We start from the raw sequence: 23983 nt of genomic DNA on the forward strand, positions 1-23983 counted from the left end.
ATGAATCACAAAAAGTATGTGTTTAGAGAGGCAGAGAGGTTTAGTGTCAAATGCCAAACTGACAGAAATCTCTGACAATTTGTAATGGAACTGTAATATACATTTGGCTAATACTGTATAAAGCTTTTTTCTTATGATGGGGTAATGGTAAATCCAGGAACTAGGAAGAGTACTTTGGTTTGGGTACTGAAAGGGTGCTTAAAGGTTTTCCAGTGTGACATCTGAGAAATACCTAATGGTGTCATGCTGGAGAAATCACATGCATAAACAAAACCATAAAAACCCACCCTGTGTTCCTGGAGCTGTGAGCAGATGGTGTCCAGGATGAAGCTGGGTGCAGGTAAAGTGTTTATGTTCTCCTCACACTTAGCCATTTTGGTCAGCAGGTCTTGGACATTATTGTTAAACTCTTTTGCTAGACCAAGCCCTTCTGTTAACTTTGCCTAAACAGAGATTATAATTGTAATGTTATGCACTAACTAAAACTTTACAATCATAATCAAGACAATTTAACAGTCTGCCATGTAATTCTTTGACACTTATAAAATTAATACTATGCAATGTAACTTTATAATTTAATTATTAATATAATTAAAAATGTCAACAGATCATACATAACCACATTGCTGGACAACATCAACAGTTTAAATACAAAAACTCTTTTATCACCTTTCTTTCTTGCATTTTAGCATAGACAGAGCTCCATTTTTGCTCCAGTATGCATAAACTGTGCTCAGTGCTTGAGCCGCGAGCCACATCGTTACCCTCCAGCATCCTATGGATAGCATTACGTACATTTGTGAAGGTATGCATTTTAGAATCCATCTCATTACACAACTCCTGTAACACAATAAATGTTTACACTTTATTATATCATTTTGTTTCATATAAACACACTTTCAATCAATTAATCATCAATGTTAATGTTGCAGGTTTGAGAAGCCTGTGGTGTTTTACCAAATGATGGTTTAGTCTATCATTGGCAGAGTCCGGCATGCCCCAAATTGTCTTACTGGACGAGAGCCTCAGGTCTGTGTGGTCCAGCCACTTCAGGAGATCTTGGATCTCCATGGTTACATCTTGAACCTGAAATCCAATTATAAATGTCATTTTTATAAATGCCTTTTATAAATGCCAAGGTTGCAAATCGCTCCTGACTTATCTAAAAATATTGCTTGAGTTATTAAATCACAATTTTATATAGACGGTTTCAAAGCAATAACAAAAACAAAAACAAACGTTACTGCGCATGCACGCTTTTGTGGCCTGAACTTAACTTCCGGTACACATCTGCAAAGAATGAAAAAATAAATAAAGTGTACTTAAGTACAGTACTCAGGTAAATTTACTTTGTTACTGTACTTTACTTGAGTATTATTTTTTCAGTGTACTTGTACTTTAACTTCACTATATTTGAAAGACAAATATCATACTTTTTACTCCACTACATTTATAAAAAGGTCCAAAAGTAGAAAATGGTTTCTATGCAGCGGGTTTTCCTGTGTGCGCAATTTATCTGGCTTGCGATCTGCCAGGACCTTTTATTGTTGCCAAATATTTCAGTTTTCCGGCAAGCTTTGAATGGCCAAACTAATGTAAACGTAGGCCCTGCTACATTGTTGATAGCGCTCTAAAAAGGCAAATAGAACAATAAAAGATGAAAAAGGCACATGTTAAAGTGTGGTGTAATCATCTGTGGGTTACGATCATTCAAAAATCGTAGAAACATTGTCATGAAAATGATCAGCATAACGGCTAAACGGTAAATAAGCATCACATACACCTTGAGCAACTATACTTGTTGTCTACTTGTATGTGATGGAGGATTCTATTGGTGGGATGGTAAATCCTATTGGAATAAAACCCAAAACACACTACAAAGAGGAATTTAATTTAAAAATCTCATTCTAATTCAAAATTTCATTGTTTTTTTTTCAGCAGGGATGGTATTTGCAGTAAAATCACAGTATCCACAAATTTACCATTTTCTATATATACTGTAGGAACCATACTCCAATTAATAATCTTTAGTAAAACCACAGCAACTAAAAATACTATAGTTTCATTATACTAGCTATAGTTTATGTTTGTAGTTAAATTATGGTAATACAAATGGTAATAATCCAACAAACACAAGGCTTCTACACTTTACTATTTACAAGAACCTTACTACTTACTGGTAAATTGCTGCTAAAACTGGTAAAGGGAATACTATGGAAAGTCAATGGGGCAAATTTTGCAGTGAGCAACTCCTTTAAGAGCTTTATATGTTTAGCACACATATGTTTAGTTTAGATATAATCCTGTATGATCATTTAGCCTAATTATCCTCATTAGCCCCCTAGGCCTATATTTTTTTTATGAGCAGTGTTCTTTTATTTTGTATATTCCCTTAACCAGTTTTAGCAGCAATTTACCAGTAAGTAGTAAGGTTCTTGTAAATAGTAAAGTGTAGAAGCGTTTGTTGGATTTATTACCATAATTTAACTACAAACATAAACTATAGCTAGTATAATGAAACTATGGTATTTTTAGTTGCTGTGGTTTTACTAAAGATTATTAATTGGAGTATGGTTCCTATATAGAGAAAATGGTAAATTTGTGGATACTGTGGTTTTACTGCAAATACCATCCCTGCTGAAAAAAAAACAATGCATTTTTAATTAGAATGAGATTTTTAAATTAAATTCCTCTTTGTAGTGTGTTTTGGGTTTTATTCCAATAGGATTTACCATCCCACCAATAGAATCCATCACATACAAGTAGACAACAAGTAGGGCTGTCACGATTATTAAATAATCGTCTCATCGCGATTGTTTGACCTCATCGCTACGGTTTCAGATCATCGCAATTATTGCACATCTCTATAGAAGACACTACGGGGAGCTGTAGTGCATCTGCATATTTTATTGTATATATTGTAACTAAAGCATTGTAATACTTGTAAAATGTACCACCACAACACAATCACTAAAGCATATACCATCAAAATAACCTGCAGTACAATTTAATATTATTTCAGTGTGAAAACCGGCCTACCAAAATCTCATTAACATAGAATTAAACTTTTATTGTAGTCTTGTAAGTGAGGAAAAAAACAGACTAGAAGCTTTTCTATGACTGATAGCATTTTAATGGTGGCTTCAATTCACTCCTGATCAATTTACTTAATTTACAAGTATTTGGCGGTTGTATTATTGACAGGTAAAAGCCTAAACCTTAAGAACGATGACCCAATTTTTTTCTATGTATTTCCAAGAAAAAGAACACAGTCTTTATATTCAGAACAATATAGGTCGTTTCAAAGCTGAATAAAAAATGTATGAGAATTAAAAGTCAAAGCTCTAAAACAGACAATTAATCGTCATAATCGCAATGATTTATTAGACAATTAATCGTCAGCCAAATTTCATAATTGTGACAGCCCTAACAACAAGTATCCAGTACAATTCCCATTATAACCATTAAATCCATTACATTTTATGTTGTATTTTGGGCAGGGTACTATTGTTTTTATTTCAACAGGAATACTTCAACTACTGTATAGTTACTTCAGTAAAAACATCATTCATTTTCCAAATCGCTTTAAATGATATAGCAGCAGATCAGAAGTTAACACGCGTAGCTCAAGGTGTAGCTTATTTACCGTTTAGCCGTTATGCCGATCATTTTGACTGATGGTAAACCACAGATGATTACACCACACTTTAACATGTGTCTTTATCGTCTTTTAATGTTCTATTTGCCTTTTTAGAGCGCTATCAATGGTAGCAGCGCCTACGTTTACATTCGTTTAGCGGGGAAGATCCCAGAGTTGCCAGATTTGCGTAAAAAATATCTGCCAAATGGCCATTCAAAGCTTGCTGGAAAACCGCGAGCTTAGAAAAACTGAAATACTTGGCAACAGTAAAAGGTCCTGGCAGATCGCAAGCCAGATAAATTGCGCACACAGGAAACCATGCATAGAAACCATTTCCTACTTTTGTACCTTTTTATAAATGTAGTGGAGTAAAAAGTATGATATTTGTCTTTCAAATGTAGTGAAGTTAAAGTACAAGTACTCAGAAAAAATAATACTCAAGTAAAGTACAGATACTCAAAAAGTGTACTTAAGTGCAGTACTCTTAAATTTACTTCGTTACTTTCCACCTCTGCCTTTAATACAACTGATACTGTGAGACAATAAACAATATACGACAATAAACAATATACGACAATAAAACAATGCACAACTGACATGAGTACTTTTAAAAGCACGTACTTCTGTACTTTAACTTAAGTAAGTATCTGTCTTTACAACTTTTACTTGTAGTGGAGTAATATTTGACCAGTAGTATCTGTACTTTCACTCAAGTAAGGAAGTTGTGTACTTCGTCCACCTCTGTAGATTATTTCTGATAACAAGCAAAATAAATAAGTAAATTACATTAGCTAGCAAGTTAAACATGTCTAGCCAATATTATTTTACAATACCATAATATGTTCGTAGACATTCAGGAAACATTGATTGCAGCCATGAAAGCAATCAAACTATCTGGGTCAGATATAGCAGATTGCACCCTTTCCCGTACTATTACTTTGCAAACTAAGAAATTACTATATTTTACAACTTACGAGGAGTAAAATCACATTTTATTACGGTTGTTTAAATGAGACCGCAATGGCCTATAAATGTGACCTCAGGAGTATGCAACCTAGTTGCAAACAACAAAACCATTGCAAAAGTATTTAGCAGATAAACAGTGTGAGAGTCGATGCTTTAAATTACACTCCTATAAAGTGTCTGGCAACTACTGTGAGCGTCGAGTAATGCTAGATTCACACGAGCGGTGGAATTGCTGAGCAGCAGCCGCCTTTAACCCGATGTGGCTGCCGCTGCCGTTCACAAGAAGATAACATATTTTTATCTTCAGCCGCGCATGCCGCAAAGAGCCGTGCCCGTAGAAGTTGCGGGATTTTGGATGCACGAGCACCGCTTGCGCACCGCCTCCGCTCCGCCAATGAAGCGGCCCGCATTTTGCCGCTTACCGCATGTTTCCCTTTGAAAATAGACTGGACAGACGCGACTGCCACGTACCGTGTAAATCCAGCATTACCCTCTCTTCAATATTTTCAATTTAGACTGCAATACCAAGCCCAGCCACTGAATGTCCCATACAGCTTCTTTAAATGTGAAGTTACACGACTCATTCAACAAATTATTTAACATTATTAACATACAATAAAATTAAACAAATCGTTTACTTAATAAAATGATTATACAATAAAATATTAATATGTATGATTATTAATATAAATAAAATAAAACATAAATAGTTTTACTATTAGCCACTAGCCTGACCAATAAACAAACACAAGACCGGAGGTTTTCTTCGGGCTAGGCGCATACGTCCAATGAAACTGTCTATATAAACGCATGTTTTAAATTCTTAAACATCAAATCTTAAGCCAATGCTTAAATTAACTTACTTCAAAAATATTTATTTTGTAGACAAATATGAATCGTACGCATTTTTTTATTACAAAACTAAAACTTTCACTTTAAAAATTGGAAAATAAAGTGGAAAGCAAAGTAAATGACTCCAACAACTCCTCTAAAACTTTAAAAAAGTATCATTGATGCTGATTGGTCAAATATTTTTTCATGATTAGACACAGCTATGATCTTTCTGAGGTATCTGTAACAACTCCATATTTTTTATATTGTAAACATTTATTGAAAATATATATTGCATGTCTCTCAGAATTATCTCTGTAATCTGGGTTAACTGCCTGTGAATGTGGTCACCTGACTAAGGTTATTTTCCAGCTCTAGCTGTCTGCGCTCGGTTTCACAGCGTACAGATTCCCAGCATTCATTTAGCTGTTTGAGGCGAGTCTGCAGGACATGTGAGCTGTTTCCTGCCCCAGACTCCAGCAGGCTCCGGCCAGCCTGATTCAGTGACTCCACTGTGTGCACGTGGGACATCACATCATTTTGCAAAACCTGAATGCACAAAGCAACAGAATGTTTTATAAAGATAATGTATCCCACAATTCAATAATGCGGTCAACTCAACCTTTCACTTCAGGGATAATGAATGTTTTTGTCATCTTTGGTAAAATTGTTAGTTTATACGTCTTAATTTGATTGCGATTGGATATGGTTTTACTGTTTAAAAAAATTAGCAGCCACAACACATACCATTTACCAACCACAGCCAGTGAACATAATGCTGAAACCCACAAAAACTTTGGCTTGTTTTAAAAATAGCTCAATGTCATAAACCTTTGTAGTTTCAGTTAAGTTCATACCTTGAGTTTGGCTAGCTCTATCTCACAGATCTGCAAGTCAATGCTGATTGGCTGAGAGGCCTGCAGCAGGTCAGCCGTGTGAGAGATCCAGGCATGCAACTCATCCAGGGTGTTCTGGAACTGACCCAAGCCCAGCAGCGCACACTCCAACTGGTGCTGCTCAAAAACATACTGAAATGTTATTAAAGTACTATTATGCTGAAACATGTTATATTTAGGTGAGGTCTTACCTGTCTGTTGATAGTCTCTGACTCCACGCTGTCCCATCGCTGACGGAAGTCACACAGCGGAGAGATGGATCCAGCTCGTTCCGTGCCCGGTGAAAGGCGACACACAAAACGATGGTTTAGACTCTCAACTTCGATTTTCCTCTGATAGAGCTCTCGCTTAAATTCCTTAGAGGGGATGATTGGCATCAGTGTTTGGATAAGAACTGAAGAACCTTTTGTATCACAACTTTTATGCCGAGTTTCACAGACAATGCTTAAGGCTAGTGAAATTAATGTTTGAGTTGTCTTAACTGAAAATAACTTGCCCTGACATATCTTAAAATATGCCATTGCCATTGTTTTGTCTCAAGATGCACACCAGTAATGTTTTTTGTCCTGGTTTGAGCTGAGCCATGTCTGTGAAATTGGGCCTTAGTGTGTTGATTCAGTTAAATCTTACGTTTAGGTCACATAGCTGCTCTTTGACAGATCTCAGGTCAGAGCTAACTGAGAACTCCTTAGTGGATTTCAATTCCGCATACTTCAGCCACTCAAAGAGTCCCTTGAAAACAATGATTTCAAGCATAGTTGTAAAAACCATAACATTCTTATGACTCCAATAGATTTTAATACTCATAAATACACACAATATAATTCAACAAAATGAGTTGTTAGATTTAGAGATAGTCTGAGATTGTCATTTGCTAGTTGAACAGCAACAATCTTTAAAAACGAAAACTTGACCACCTTAAGCTAGTGTGGCCAACTGGTTTGTTGCTAGTCCAAGAAGGTATATGATGACTTTCTAATGACCAGCTTAGACCATGTAGAGTCTATATATGTTATAGACTGTTTGTTCTAAACTACAGCCACTATTCTACACCTGATTTTGTTTAGCAGGGCTTCGTTTTTACACACTTTTTATTGATTTATGCATGTGATCATGAATACTACAATTGTGAAGACTCACAACTTTGAAGCCTATCCCAGCTTTGTGATTTGGATTCAATGTTCTACATACACTATTCATTATGAATGCCAAAAAACGTTATCTTTTACTCACCTGCATGCTTTCCTGATAATGGAGAGCCATTCGTAGACATTCCTCTAACTTTTGGTGGCACTCTCTCCAGATCTTACTAAGATTTTTCCAAGTAGAGTAAAGCTGTGGAGAAAGACTATATAGTGAAATGTGAACAATTAACTATATGATGTCAAATGTTTATTTCTTGGGGTTCCGTTTTTTTTTCAGTTTCAAATGCAAACCTCATCTAAACTTTTGGTGACCTCTGGTTTGTCTGTGTCACCACAAGCTAACAGAAGTTCCATTCCCAGAATTCCGAGTGTGTCCAAGTCGCCCTGTAGGAGGTCAATGTCCTCCCTGAGTGTCTGAGGACAACGGACAAAAACGTTTGGTCTGTATGACAGGTTATTAAAATTTGTCCGGAACTTTCAGTATTTCATGATTATAGAGCCACTGACCTCACATCCAGGCATATTTAAAATGTTGACCTCAATAACCATGATGAAAAGGCATGCATACAGTAGCCACCACTGGATGTTTTGTTTAAAAAGTGAGTCTAATACAAAGGATGATGGGATGCTTGTGTCCTCAACAGACTTAGCATTATCAGCAAGACTATCTTGATTAACCATTTTCAAAAGCATCAAACCACTAAAGATCAGTCTGGACCATCATGATCATTAGCTGGTCTTTCGGCAGGAATACAGCTATATTTGGATATTACTATACCTTACCTGCATTGTCTTCAGGCTCTGTTGGATGGTCTCCGAATCAGATCGACTTGAGTTAAGGTCCAGGACGGCCTTCTGGGCATCATTCAGTCCTGTTGTCATGTCATTCACATCATTCCAGAACCTGACTGCCAGGTCAAGAAGCTTACAAAGCCACTTCTCTCTCTCCTGAGCTCGTCTTTGAGCCTCCTCCCAATGGCCCGTTAGACTGCACATCCACTCTTGAATGGCTGGAAATCGTTTGAGGGGTTATTATTAATCAGATGGATCCTGTTTTTAAAACAATAGTTAACAGCCCCATGCTTTCCCCCTTGTGGCACTGTACTCTTTACCAACAGCACTGTAGATGTCATGTGATGTTATTTCATCTCCATTAACTTAATATGTTTAAAATGAATCATATGATTCTGCCTGGATGAATTACATGACATTTTTGAGGTACCTGTACCAATAGAACTATCCCCAACAGCCTGTGTGTTAGTAAGGAGCTCCTGAGCCTGTGTCCTCACACTGCTGATGTCAAGATCCAGTTTGGTGAGCTCATTTAGTGTGTGTCTGTTGTCCTGTAGCTGCTCCTGAATCCGTGGGGTCAAGCCCTGTAGAGCCACTGGGGCCTGGAGGTGACTGCATAGATGTTCCAGTCTGTCCCTTATCAGTGTCATCCTCTCATTTAGCTGATAAAGATGTGCAGAGTATAAGCAGTGGGCTAACGTTGATGAGGCCTAGACATGTCAGTGATCACCTGCCCAAAAATGTCCAACAGCTCTTAAAGTCCCCGTGAACCGGAAGTTGCGATAGTTTTTACTTCCGTATTCTAACACATTTCCGAGTGAAATGAAATTTCAAAGGAGAAAATTAGTGGACGTGGCTTGCGTTTTTCACTGCGAATTGATTGAATGCGTAAAAACAGCTGTTGAATTGATTTTGAAATGAAACTGGCAGCAGACTGACAGTTGAAAGGGAGGAGTTAACAGATGCTCTGGACAAATCGTCTAATTTACGTCATTTGAGATGGATAGTCATTTCAGGACGGAAGTGCATTTTCAGATTTTAAGTGAAGATTATGAGGGTACATGAATTTTAAAAAGGAAATGACCCACGTTGATAAGCTACTCGCCGCAATATTTCATGAAAAAATAAGAATTGTCATTTTTAATTTCACTGGGACTTTAAACTTGGTGGCCATATCTACATGAGAGGCAGAGGTGGGTAGTAACGCACTTCATTTAGTTTGTTACATTTACTTGAGTAACATTTAGGAGAATATGTAGTTGTAAAAGTAAATTTAAAAGTGGGTACTAGTATATTTTACATTTACTTTGTTACACTGTGTGACATTCCTTCGTTCTTTCATTTTTTAACGTATTATGAAATGTGTAGTTTAAGAAAAGAGTTCACTAGTTACTAGATATTGGTTCTTAATTTTTTTGGTCTGAACCAGTTTTAGAACCTCATCTGTGTAAAAGTGATACAGATTACCATAAATAATAAGAAACTATGTAATACAAATAAGATCATGGCAGAACAACAGTCTTGAGAACATGTCTCATGCTCTGTTTAGCTGTTTTGGAAGTAAACGTAATTTTACCAGGTAAGACATGTTCCTAAATTAACATCAATTGTCCTCTTTGTTCTGAAAGCGAAAACACGGGGTTGAAAACCTCTAATCTAGAAACCATATCATTTGTCACCAAAAGCTGGGTTTTTCAGCTTTCACCAACTTTACACAAAGAACCCTCACATGCAGCCTCAGGCTGAAGTACGTTACCTGTGTGTAGCGGGGTAGAGACTCCTCCAGTACTCCAGCAGCCTCGTGAATCCTGTCTCTGATGGCCAGATGCTGCTCCTCAATGTCCATGGCTTTCTGACAGAACACCTGTCCTTGAAATGGATTCAGGTCTGACAGACGCTTGGCCAGCATGCTCAGACGTGCTATCAGTGGCTTATGCTCTGATATGGACTCCCTGATGCCCTGTTAACAGACAATGGAATTTAAAAGCAGAATGACTAGAGAAGTATGGACTAACCAGGTCCTTCATTCAGGTGCACAATTCTAGAACACTGCACAACAATTATATTTTTATTGAATTGACCAATATTGTGTCTATTGTGTTTGTGCTTGTACTTTGTATTGTTGCAAATATCAGCATTACAGACATTGGGCCTTATCATACACTCGCTACAATGCGATGCCAGGCACGATGCAAGTGTTTTTTGCTAGATTCAACCCAACGCAGTTATCATTTTCACTTCCAGCGCCACGTTGTTTAAATAGCAAATGCACTTGCACCCATCAGGCAACTGAAAATGGCTTGTCCCGCTTTAACCTCGCGCACGAGCAGATCCGTTTCCTCTCCTCTTCGTGTCCTCAGTCTTTGCTCTTGCAAATTCTGCCATGTAAATAGCGAATCTGCCATGTAAATAGCGAATCCGCCATGATGCAAGTGCAACTTGCTTTTAAAGGGAATCGGATATGAGACTGATTGGTTTATTGCACGCTATGGCCAAAACACACACGACTCATTGAGAGAAAGCAGAAACCTTAAGAACAAATGGCTTACTCTAAAAAACTGTGCATTTTTAGTACCTGTAAGAGGTCCTGTTGTTCTCGAAAAGTCTCGTAGCTGATAATGTTGAGGGTGAACTGGCCAGTAAGGGCTTTGGTTTCCTGTAACCACGGTAACACCTCAGCATAGCCTTCTGAGAACTGAGACAAGAGTGACTGAGCGTGTTCAAGTTGAAGTACCACATGAGAGTTGTTGGCAGTAGTGACCTGACACTGCTCCTGTAAGGTGTCTAGGCATGACTTTAGAGACAAAACAAGAAAACCCATTAATATGTGGAGTTTTTTGTTGGTCAATATGTTGAACCAAAAAACCTAAATAAACTAAATCTTATATCTCAAAGAACTACATAAAGCATTTGTATAGATACCTGTTTAGTAAATAAATTAACACACAATAATAATTTGACATTAAACATTTTATTAGTTATTATTACACTGCTTTCTGGAATCCATGACTTTGATTAGTCAGTGATGTACAGTGGTATGTTATTCCTCGATAGGAAAACTGATAACATACTGCTCAAGGAAATGCAAGTCACTTTGACCAGTGCAGTTTGATACTTGTAAAACAATTAAAATAAATAATGCTTTATAAATAACACATATGAGATTATATATAAGAAAGCCCTCTGTTGTTATCTATATGTTACCAAATTAAATCATTTACACTGGAAAAAACAACAACCGTTTAATAATGTTATGGATTGTTTTAATGTTTTTAAATATACAAATAAGAAATGATAGGGGAAAAGATACTTTTAAACAAAATTAAAATGACAGTAGGTCATTTAATCGTTCATTCAACCGATTCGTTCAAACAACTGATTCATCAGATGCTTATGCATGGGCCAGAGCTGTTGAGAGAGAGACTCGCGGTAACGGAAGTTCAACATTTTTGCATGTCATGTGATTCATGGAACCTTCAGATAGTTCCAGGAAGTTGTTTTCTCTTTAAATGCTTTGTTTCTTCCATTTTTTTATTCATTAAATGACTTACGTCTTTAAATGGGTTTAAAGTTTGTCACAATCGGTCTGTTTTGCTGCAGCTCCATGCGTTACCAGGAACTATTGAGAGGCTCCATGAACCGCCATTGCTGTGAAAAAACTGTTGGTGTCAACAGAGTTGACGCAACTCTCTCTCTTAATGGCTCTAGCATGGGCTAATGAAACTTTGACTGAACCGATTCAAAACACTGAATCATTCAGCAATGAATCGGCTGGTTGCTGTGAGATGCGCATGCTGTTGTGTCTTTCTTTAGAATTATTTTCGTTTCTGAACAAAAGTAGTCTGCAATACTGCGCCTGTAATGCAAGTGACCTAAAAATATTGTACTTGCTTATTGAACTGTTTATTGAACTATTTAACAGTCGTGATGGTGAAAAAATTGTGTGATGTCGCTTAACTAACCTCACAGGACAGAGGAGAGGGACTGCTATGTATAAACACCTCTCCGGGCTGATTGGTTAGATTACATGAGCATGCTCCTCCCGAACTTAATTTAATAAACTTCCTTTCACGAGTTCGCATTAACATGTAATCAAATATACTGCATGTATGATAAAGCGTATTTGGCATACTGTCCAAACGGAGGGCTTCGAGCTCGGAAAATTTTGCACGAACCCAGAGTACTCCCCAAAAAGGAAGAATAATTGCCAGCGAGAACCCAACAAAAAAGTGAAGCACAAAGCTGAGGGAAAGGCATTCGTATACTTATTAGATTGACTGGGGGGTTCCCACAGCATCAGATATGGGCCACTAGCAATTAAGCGGGTGTTACCGCGTAGGATGCAGAGTGAGGGATAGAAATGCAAAACCAGGTGCGGCTGCTCGACTGGGAGCTAGGGGTAAAACCTTGCGGCATGGGACTGGGTAGCCCCAAAAACAGACAACAGGGGAACTCTTGTGTACAACGGCGTGGGAAATGAAGTGGAATTTGAGAGCGGGTTTAGCCCCTGCAGTATCCGACGGGAGCTTTAACTATGCTCACAGGATTGGATGGGTAGGCTCCGCCTGGTTGTACATATTTTGTGGCGCAGCAAAAAGTATACAGTGGTACGTATTTCCTATGAGACCAAGTTGACCATATCTCATATGTCATGTCTGTCCAAGAAAACATACATAAGTTCACATAAAATATACTGTAAATAAGTTCACATTCATTTAATAAGAGGCTACATAATTGTGATCCTGCCTGAGAAAACCCAACTAAAGTCATTTTTTGTGATTAACTTCTTAATGTAAAGACCTAATAAAATATAAATATCAAAATTATTTCAGTGGTCTGGTTTTTTATTGACTCTCTGCCTTCAAATAAAACATATTTCAACTATTTCTTAAAAATGTTGTTCAAAATAAACAAGAATTTTCATTTTTTTTGTTTTAAATTTAAATTTGTTGAATTAGGACATTTAGGTAGTTTTTACAAACATGCTTTACAAATAAGCATTACTTGTGTGCATTTTGAGACAAAACAATTGCACGGATGTATTTTAAGATATGTTAGAGCAGGATGTTTTCAGTTTGGACAGCTTTAAAATGTGTTTTAGTCTCTTAAGCCCTGTACGGGAAACCAGCTCTAAATGTAATAAAATCTGAAGAATACTTCTTTTTGGTGATTGCCTAGGCATTTATGGTTATTGTCGTTTTAATCAGGTTACATTGTCTGGTGTTAATGAAGCGTTAATATTGAGCCCTGGAGTCTATGTGCTTGGGCTCAGCCCCGGATGCCCCGGCCCAATTTAAACCCTGGATATAACTTAATTCCTGAATTTGTTATAGTTATTAAGAAATATCAGATGGCTGGATGATGTGATTTACCAGGATCAGAATTATCAGAAAATTCAGAGTATTCTAGAAATCCATACAGTATAATAATTATCTTAGAAGTAAATTTAAATGTTTAGTACCTGCAGTCTTAAGGTTTCTTCATCCTCACTGTACACCTGCAGGAGTTCCAAAATCTTGACCATTTTCTCAATGTTAAACTTGTGCTGCAGAATTTCAACAGCATGTATCTGCAGAGCAACAGGCAAACAAAATGTATGTTTTGGTTAATTCTATATTTGGTACATTTGGTGTCTTTTTTGTTTAGTTTGTTGAGATGGCGATTACTTTTAATTATTCAAATAATTTGTTACTTAATGTCATGGATTACAAGATGGGCCATAGCACTAATAATAGCAATAATACATTTTTTGTAAAAAGTGTTTTATAAGTGTCTTCGCATCTGAAGCATTGTAAGGCATGTGTTTTTTTCTTTAATCTAAAAAGTACTTGGACCAAGAGTTTCTCTCTAATACGTGAAAACTGTTTCCTCATTTTCAAAGGGAAAACAGAATTGATAATTGATCCCATTGTATGTTTTTCAAAATCTGTTAGTTACTATGATTTGACTAATACCATGTGCTCATAGCTTTTATGCTAGCAAGTGAAGTTTCGTCTAAAAAGCTTAAAATGTTCAACCAAGGTAGGCAGTATACAAAATAATTGACAGAGGTGTGTTAGAGAGAGGAAGAAGAGAGAGAGGGTAATGTCTGACAGTGTTTGACTTTTTGAAATGCAAAATGTATCTCCAATTATAGAACCACCCTAATGTATGCATTTTACAATACAAATATACAAAAACGAAACTTTGTTGTTATGCAAAAACTTACTTTCTCCTCATTAAGCTGGGCTGTGATGATCTCTGGGTTTAGATCAAAGGCTTTGAGCTTCTCCAATGCAAGTGAGGTATCTCTAAACCATGCCAACTCTTTCTCAACAGCCTGATGCAACTAATTACAGAAAAACAAAAGTGGCTTACTGTAAACTCATTGTACATTGAACAGCTTTATAACATTCATATTTTAATACATTTTGACCTCCAACATATTTTATGGAGGTTATTTTGATGGCAAGAGCTGATGTTTTGTGAATATTCCCATTACATTTAATGATACTGAAATTGTTCAAAATGTGAAATTTTGTTATTATTAAATGTTAAATATGTACACCATGTCACTCTTGTCCATCTAACAAGGGACCCGTGTCACTTTGTAATGAAATAACATTAAATCCGAAATGGCTCTGACACTCTGTAGCGTGGCGCTAGCCCTGCCAGTATTAAAGGCAGGCTGGCCGTTTTTATTGTTTTATACTATTGTCTGATGTCTACTTATGATGTTCGCGTGGTTTTTACATTCGAAAACATTAAAATTAAAAATAAGTAATAGGCTATTTTCTACCCTGGTTTTGAGGCCGGCTGGAGAAACGCTCGGTTTTTAAGGGCGGGCCACATAAAAGACTTGGAAGTAAACGCCCACTGCTATGATTGGATAGCAGCTTGCGTAGTTGACTTAGTTGGAGCCTTCTGTGAATTTGGTTAGACACGTAACGTGATTTTACTCAAATTTACAGACTTATTTCCCGGATGTGATGGCAAGGCTTTGCGTATAGTTTGTATAGCCTATAGTTGTATGGTGTTTAGTGACATATGACCGTACATGTCAGCATTTAAAACCGGACAGAAGATCACCGCGATCGCGGGTCTCAAATGTTATAGTTTTTATGATAAATAAACAAACGGGAGACTCCCGGCCAAAACGACAGTGTTGGCAGATATGGATATTACCCAGCACCAGAAATAATATCAAAACACTTCAAAACAGCCTCCATTATTGGCAAACGGTGAATAAAACCTTGAAAAATGATATATGAGCCCGCCAAATCACAGAGATGGCGAATGCAATTATTACAAATGACAAGAGGTCCCCAGGTAATACTATCAGGGCATATCAAGCGATCTCTAACAAAGCAATAGTGACGCATAATACAAATATGTTTTACTCACATAAGATTGCTGCACCATTCCTATCGGATCCAATATTGATGGCACAGCACTGCTTTTTAAGTTTAGTCTCTCCGCAAAGTCTTGTTCAAGGAATGAAATGAAATGAAATGAAGTGAACAAACGCTCAATGTTTTCCCCACGTGAGCTGGAACGTCTTTAAAAATGAACTTCAACCACACATTCCTACTGTCGGAATCCAAGGGATGCTATGCAGCGACTGTGTTCTTCCACAACCAGGCACTGCACAATATTTTGCTATCTTTAACGGCATGATGCTTATACTCGCTCTATCTGGTTCCATGCAGCTTGTGTTCAGTACTGTCATGTGCGAACCAGTGGGCAGGGCTCGAGAAGTAGGTGTTGATATTCTTCTGTGGAGGCGGTGTTCAACCTATCTACATATGTAGATAGGTGCATTCCAGGACCTGCCATTCGCTGACTCTCGTGTCAATAACAGTTGTTATTTTAGTAACAAGGGCGTTTTCAGGTCTAACACTTACAGGATGTTCGCTTACAATATGATTCCCTCTTATATAACAAAAGCTCGGGTTAAAAAATGTAAAGCTCAGCTGCTGTTGTCTCTACCTTAATATCTGTTGCGCAGATGTGTTTGTGTGCTCTTGATATTTTATGAATCCTTCATCTGGAAAAATTAGTGGCCTGTTTAACAATGCACATGTTAATGATATTTAGTGGCATGATACATAGTGCATATTAGTTTGACACTAAACGTGTGTTAACTTGTGTGCAAATAGCATGAAATAGTGACTTTGTTGAACAAATTAACTTTGGTCCCCTGTTAGATGGTGAAGTGCTATCTGTTTGACAGCTTTGTCATTTCTTGCCTTCACTAAAGATTTTAGAGGTATAAACTCAAACTTTTATTTTGATTAAAGGCACTAAATATTTTTATTTAATTATGTTATGTGCATTAAAGATGGAACAGCTTTATAACATTGCTATTTCAACACAACTAACTAAACATGTTTAGTGCAACAGTAAAAAATATATAATGTAGGCCTATGTATACAGTATTTAATACTTGGTCAGTTTGAAAAACGAACTTGTTCCTTAAGTAAGCACCCTCTTAAATAACCTTTATAGTTTCATAGTTATATAGTTATATATAGTTATAGTACTTATAGTTATAGTCTCAGAGCTTCTCTGGGACAAGTCATTCAAACAATTGAGAAGTGTGAACGACCTGTGTCAATCTGCCATTACAGTTCCTGCTCCAGCCTATAGGCGTGCTGCTGAGAATGACTGAGACCTTAAACACACACTCACCTAAAGGTCCCCACTTGGCTAAAACTAAAGTTTTTCACTTGATTTTTGCATGATTTAAATGACCAACAGGGTACCAGAAAAATGTCTCCACTTTGCTCCATGGTCCCCTTCTGGTGAATGTGTAACGACACCAAGGTCCCCTCTTAGATAGGTAGACAAGTACCCCCCCCCACACACACACACGAACGCACAAAAAGGACAAACTAATAGTTGTGTCTTTTACCTTCTGCCTTTCATCAGAACACAAAACTGCGTCAGTTTGGCTCTGGGTCCCAGGGGCCAGAAGTTCTCTCTCTATGTGACCCAGCCACAGTAGCAAATCCTCCTGGCTGGAAGTACATCGACTAAACGCTTCCATAGCCTGTTCCAACCTCTGCATGACATCAGCACTGCTCAGACTTAACACAGAGTATCGGATACGCAGACTGTCTACCCGCTCCTGCACCAGTTGAGTTTCCTCCTCTACAGGATAGCATAATAAAGGCCAGCACTGAAATGTGTTCTTTATGGCATTGCATGAAGTTCGGTTTATTAATTGAAATTTAAAGTAATCTCACCCGAAATTGTTTCCATAAGCTCATGAGCACATTGTTGTAGCTTTTCCAAGTAAACTTTCTTAGTTTGTATGTCTTCCATGACCACCTGAATGGAGAAATTGTGTTTATTTGCTGTACTGCTCAGAAGAAAATGGTATTTCTGTGGTTGTTCTTTTGTAAAAGTGGACACTTCGTGGAAAGTTAGTGTTTTGTTTCAGTTAGTTTGTCCCTTGTAATGAGATGTTTCTCATAAATGTTTGCAAAACAAAAACAAAAACTAACATTACAGGGGTCATATGGCGCAAATACGTGTTTTTCTGTGTCTGTGGTGTGTTATAAGTTGCCCATGCATGTATTAGACACGTAAAATTGCAAATATTAAAGTGTCGGAACAAAAGATGCATTCTATCTAAAAGCGAATGCTCACTCAGACCTGCATGAAATGCCTCATGTAACACTCCCACAAATCTACGTCAGTTCGTGGTAAGATTTGACTAAGACCACCCAAATGCATGTGCAAGTAAGGTGGGCGTACCTGTCAGTTCAATTGCTTTGGAACCTGATGTTCCAAATATGGTAAGAGGCATTACATTTCCGTCACACGCTGACAGTATTCGACCAATCACTATGCACTGGTTAACTGGCCAATCATAGCACACCTCGCTTTTCAGAGCAATGAGCTTTGTATAAAATCTGAGTGGTTCAGAGAGGCAGGGCAAAGAGGAGATACAAACATGCACGGTATGTGTAAAATACAGCGTTTTTTAACCTTAAATCGTGTATAAACATTGCATTACATCTAAAACAAACAATATATTCATTTTAGCCGTCTCATATGACCCCTTTAATTATTTAGTGAGTTGATATCATTATAGTGAATCGTATTATATTGTATTGTCATTGGGTTGAATGTCTGTACTAGAAGCTTCCAACACCAAAGAAAATTCCTTGTGTGTGCAAGCACACTTGGCAATAAAGCTCTTCTGATTCTGATTCTGATTCTGATTCTGATATTATGACTTCTCTGAGTGCAGACTGATATGTTGCAGTGTACTGGTTGATCAGGATAAAGGTTAATATTTTGTTAGAGGCGACACAATCAGTACTTAATTTGTGCCGGAACAAGCCGGATCCGGCACCTCTGAAATCTGATCCGGTGTTCTGCCAATTTATGCATCCCTATCAAATTTTGCTACCTCCATACAAAACAGGACTAACCCCTCCCCCAACCCAATCACAAGAGGGTAGCACAAATTTATGGGTAGCATAAATTAGCAACCTTATTTGGCAGATCTCGCTCCTCCAGCTCTAATGGAAAATGTTTGTGCTGACCTGTTGCGTGCATATATTTAATTAAAAAGCACGTAGAATAATTATAATGGCAATGGCATTATACTGGAAACTATATTATTTGATAATGAACAGGCTGTCAAGTTTGCGATGCTGGAATATTATGTGTGCGGGTAAAAGGCGATGGCGCAGTCGCTTGAGCTGCTAGTTATCACGGCAGAAACAACTTAAAAAACTCTTATGGTCAAACAGATATGACTATGAGTATGCCATTGGATACTACAAAGTTAGCTACTTTTAGTTGTGTACACACTTGCACTAAAAACAGAAAATTGTGCTTTTGCAAAATAAAGAAAAGGATGCGCTCCGTCATCTCCTTTCCTTGAACTTATTTGTGGAGCGCTGTGCCTCACAAACTGAAGCAAACTCAGCAGCATATTGTTACCGTTTTCCCCTTTCGTTCTGTTAATCTGTAAATTGTCAAATAATTTGTGTATATTTATTCATTTTAGACTATTATTTAAAAAAAAATGTTTTTATATATATTTTGATTGAACTTTTAATGTAGGCTAACTTACATACACCTATTTTTCTTAAATGATTGATCAAATTTTCAAGTCAGGATGATAATATGCATTATAATACAACGTACATGGCAGCCTCCACCTGCACCTGCAGGTGTAATTTAAGTTTAACATAAAACTTCTGAATTCTACACAAATGTTGTGGGCTGTGTTTTTGGTGTTTTACATGCAGAGATATTCACAACATCATCATTATGACAATAAACTGTTTCCATCACCTTAACGCGCATAAGGCAAACTCAAGATAAAATCTGCGTCTAGCATGTTAAATTTCTTTGATAATACTGAGAGTATCTTCGCATGTCCGTTTCCATTTAGGCTTTCTTATGCGCATTTTTAAAACATCTAAATAGTTGGATAGAAAACCCCACTAACTTGCTGGATCTGCCACGCCCCCTTCTTCCGGCACCTCGGAATTTACAAATTAAGCAGTGGACACAATAAAATAATTTTTTTAAAGACACCTTCTGAAACAGAAACAGTTCTCTTGATGTTAAAGTTCCTTTATTAAACCATACACTCTTACATACAGTATAAAGGTGCGACACGATTCCATAGAAGAATGTCTGTATGTTTCCATAAAGAACCTTTAACATCTGCAGAGCCTTTTTGTTGCACAAAATGTTTTTTTTTATAATGGAAAAAAGATTATACAGACAGAAATTGTTATTTTAATGTTAATTGAAGAACCAGAAAATGGTTCTTCTATGGCAATGCTGTGAATAACCCTTTAAGAACCTATTTTTGTATACAGTGTACAGTCAAATTTTTTTCTTCTAAATATTCTTCATATAGTGTGCATTTGAAATTACATTTGTGTATTTCTCAGGATAAACCTTCAGAAATTAAAGAGATTTCAATTGTGATTATTTTGTTTACGTACAGGTTGCAAGGCAGCAAGAACATTAGAATGCATCATTTTCTCTGTGCTTCTGACCTTGGCCTGCCCTGTGGCTTCCTGTAGATGAAGCATTCCTCTTTCTGCAGAGCGAAGTTCAGCTAAGTCCTGATCCACAGATATAAGCCACTGCTGGAGACTGTCCATTATTTCCTGGAATAGTTGAGCTCTTGGCAGAATGACCTTCAAAATCTTGTGTCTGTCAGAATGATCCACAATACTATATTATATTGTTCAGAATCACTTGGTGGGTGTTCCTTTTGGACCCAGATGGATCTGTCTTTCATGAAAAACTACTGGGCATTTTGTTAAATATCTAATAAACTCATTGTTTTATGCAGTATAAAAACAACAAGTGACAAATTACTTCTGTGACTTACCTGCTGTTGGCAGTCTGAACGAGAGCCTTCCACTTGAGTTTGAGTTGTGCAAGCTGTAGTTTGTTCTTTTCACTGTCATCTCCCTGTAGTCCTTCTGCCAGGTGTGGACCCTCCTGCATCATAATGTCTATACTGGGCCTCCTGTCCTCTAAGAGGCGTTCTAGGAGCTGCAAGACAAGAAAAATGTGACAATACTGTGACAATAATAAACCCTGTTTTATATGAACATATGATTTGTGGCCTGTCTTTGCACACCGTAGTGTGCATTTTATGGTTGTAAGACACATACAACTTACTTGTCATATGAATACAGTACAACAATCTCTTTACAACCCTAGAGAGATTATTTTTACAATTACTGTCGCTAACGTGGAACAAATTTTTTATAGAACTATGAATATAACAATGAGATTAAATTTCCACAGGCAACCATGTAGATACAGTACGTATATGTGCAGAATGGATGTGTTTATATACTGTATGTATGTATGGCTGAAAATGGTAGGAGCACAGGGGACAGAATCAGTGGAGTGAACTCTTCAAGATGATTAGATTATTTTTCGCATGGCAATGAAAAGGATATTCCGTATCCATACAAAAGCAATACTGTCACCAAACGCGGATTAACGCACAGGCTTGCCTAGGCTGCAGCCTAGGGGCCCCACCTGTTTAGAGGCCTCTGATTGGCAAGATTTTTATTTTAAATTTACTTCAGCGGGAACAAAAATAGACCCTCATTGGCCCATAGGAAATATAACAAAAAAATAAGACGGTGATTGGATAGATGTGACATTTGGGTCACATCAGTCCAATCAGCTGCAGGTGAAATCATGTCAATCATTTTCATTTGCGTCACTGCTGTTGCTAGATGGCATAGCGGCAAAATGTCTGAAAGAAATAGTGGAGCACAAAAACAGAAAATACAAAGTTTAAAAGAACAACGTGACTAAGATAGCAGTAGGAGGACTGCCAGCTCGCATTGGCTAATATCTGTGCTGCGGTTGAAACAACTGCAGCGGGATCCTTAGCTGTTGCAGCAGTTAGCTCATGTCATCAGGAATATTTCAGGGAGTTATTCCACAATGACATGCATATTATACAGGTGTCACGGACCCGCCAACCACATCTGCTAACCGGAAGGGCTCGCCAATGGGCACAGTCAGTATGGAACGCCGACAGTCCCATCACCCGATCCCTCGACAGGTTTCTCGCACACTTCAAGGAAGTATTTGGTACATGTACTACATCCTTACCGGTGCACGATGAACTTTTCAGAATACGACAAGCCCTGCACTCCGTTCACGAGTACACCCTACAGTTTCGCATGCTGGCAGCCACCAGTGGATGGAATGAGATTGCACTTCTCTCGGCATATCGACGAGGTCTCAATCCGAGAGTTCAACAGCAGATGGCCATTTATGATACCACCGTGGGATTGGGAAATTTTATGCAGAAAGCCCAACATATATCACAAAACCTCAATGCTGCACACCTAGAGTTTCAACCCGCGTTTCGCATGGTACTAGATCCGATGTTCCCCGCACCTGAACCCATGCAGATGGACAGGTACCATCTTTTGTGTGTGGAGAAGGACAGATGCAAACGGCTCAACCTGTGCCTGTATTGTGGCGGCCAAGGACATGTCATCAGCAGCTGCCCTGTACGTCCTCCAACATCTGCGGTGAGTCCCATACATATAGACAATATAGCCATGAATATTCCGCATAACGATGGTTTGTTGATTCTTGCTCAAAAATCTGTTCCAGTCAAGATCCTCCTGGATTCAGGATCCTCTGGCAACTTTATCTCCTCACGTTTACTCAAGCCCCACAGTATTCCCAGTCTCAAGAGTCGCACGACTTACCAAATCATCAATATTCAAGGAGAACCGCTAGCCCGGGGCATGGTGACTTCCTGAACTCCTCCTCTAAAACTACGACTACCTCATAATCATGAAGAGGAGATCTCCTTTCTCGTGTTAGAGGCTGCCACCGTGGATATCGTCCTGGGACGCCCGTGGTTAGCTCAACATCAGCCGGTGATTGTGTGGGAGACGAGCGACATCCAACGGTGGAGTGACTATTGCTTGACTCATTGCCAAAGGACGTTGCAGGAGGAGTTCACTCTCCTGGGATCCACTACCTTGGAAAGTCCTCCATCCTCGATATCTGTGGAGCTTCCACCTGCCTACCTGGAGATCCAGAACGTGTTCAGTAAGTCCGCGGCTACCAAACTGCCTCCCCATCGGCCATGGGACTGTGCAATCAACCTGCTACCTGGAGCCACACTGCCTAAAGGTCGTATATATCCCCTCTCAATCCCAGAGACACGAGCTATGGAAGAGTACATCACAGAAGCTCTCTCGCAAGGATTTATCCGCCCGTTGACATCACCGGCCGCATCCAGTTTCTTTTTTGTAGGAAAGAAGGATGGAGGACTTCGACCCTGTATCGATTATCGCCATCTCAACTCTCAAATCGTAAAATTCGCCTATCCCCTTCCCCTAGTGCCCTCCGCCTTAGAGGAGCTTCGAGGAGCTAAAATATTCTCCAAACTAGACCTCAGAAGCGCCTACAACCTGATCCGAATCCAGAAAGGTGACGAGTGGAAGACGGCCTTCATTACTCCTACCGGCCACTATGAATACTATGTAATGCCATATGGTCTAGCCAACAGCCCTTCCGTGTTCCAGAATTTCATGAACGAGATCTTTCGAGACATGCTACACAAGTTCGTAATAATATACATAGATGACTTCCTTATACTGTATACTCCCCGGATCTCGAGACTCACCAACAACATGTTCAGCAGGTACTCCAACGCCTCCGCGAGTATCGCCTCTACCTAAAGAAGGAGAAGTGTGAGTTCCATCTAACATCTGTGCATTTCGTGGGTTATGTCATCACACCACAAGGGGTGTGCATGGACCGGGGGAAAGTAGAGGCAGTTCGCAACTGGCCACAACCTCAGACCATCAAACAGCTCCAACAGTTCCTCGGGTTTGCAAATTTCTGCCGCCGTTTCATTGGTCAGTACAGCCAAATCGCAGCACCTCTCACATCCCTGCTCAAGAAGAAACCCGGTAAACTCACCTGGGACACCGCGGCAATCAAAGCTTTCCATCTCCTGAAAGAGGCCTTCTGCGTTGCCCCCACGCTTACCCATCCAGACCCTGACCTTCTGTTTGTGGTGGAGGTGGACGCCTCCACGGTGGGGGTAGGAGCGGTCCTGTCACAATATGGGGGAGAACCACAGCACTCCATCCCTGCACCTATTATTCCAAGAAGTTATCCCCGGCAGAACAGAATTATGTTATCTGGCCATAAAGTTAGCCCTAGAAGAATGGCGGCACTGG

General features: G+C 38.6%; 1 protein-coding gene across 14 annotated transcripts in view; it reads right to left on the reverse strand.

Moving 5' to 3' along the window:
- macf1b (microtubule actin crosslinking factor 1b) overlaps positions 1–23983 on the reverse strand; it is a 96263-nt gene that overhangs the window by 9862 nt on the left and 62418 nt on the right. For all 14 annotated transcript variants that reach the window (XR_008963460.1, XR_008963461.1, XM_057341189.1 and 11 more), the window contains 19 exons: positions 20629–20795; positions 20288–20447; positions 17498–17582; positions 17164–17402; positions 14479–14598; positions 13732–13839; positions 10846–11064; positions 10027–10230; positions 8701–8932; positions 8262–8488; positions 7770–7892; positions 7567–7668; positions 6964–7065; positions 6525–6689; positions 6295–6450; positions 5789–5986; positions 958–1086; positions 670–840; positions 288–443 (listed from right to left, as the gene is read on the reverse strand). Coding sequence is in view for 12 of the 14 variants with exons in the window: in XM_057341189.1 (XP_057197172.1) it covers positions 288–443; positions 670–840; positions 958–1086; positions 5789–5986; positions 6295–6450; positions 6525–6689; positions 6964–7065; positions 7567–7668; positions 7770–7892; positions 8262–8488; positions 8701–8932; positions 10027–10230; positions 10846–11064; positions 13732–13839; positions 14479–14598; positions 17164–17402; positions 17498–17582; positions 20288–20447; positions 20629–20795 (3063 nt within the window). In the remaining 2 variants the exon portion in view is untranslated. The remainder of the gene's footprint in view (positions 1–287; positions 444–669; positions 841–957; positions 1087–5788; positions 5987–6294; positions 6451–6524; positions 6690–6963; positions 7066–7566; positions 7669–7769; positions 7893–8261; positions 8489–8700; positions 8933–10026; positions 10231–10845; positions 11065–13731; positions 13840–14478; positions 14599–17163; positions 17403–17497; positions 17583–20287; positions 20448–20628; positions 20796–23983) is intronic.

The sequence above is a fragment of the Triplophysa rosa genome, linkage group LG8 (genome assembly GCF_024868665.1).
Source record: "Triplophysa rosa linkage group LG8, Trosa_1v2, whole genome shotgun sequence".
Classification (NCBI taxonomy): Eukaryota; Metazoa; Chordata; class Actinopteri; order Cypriniformes; family Nemacheilidae; genus Triplophysa; species Triplophysa rosa.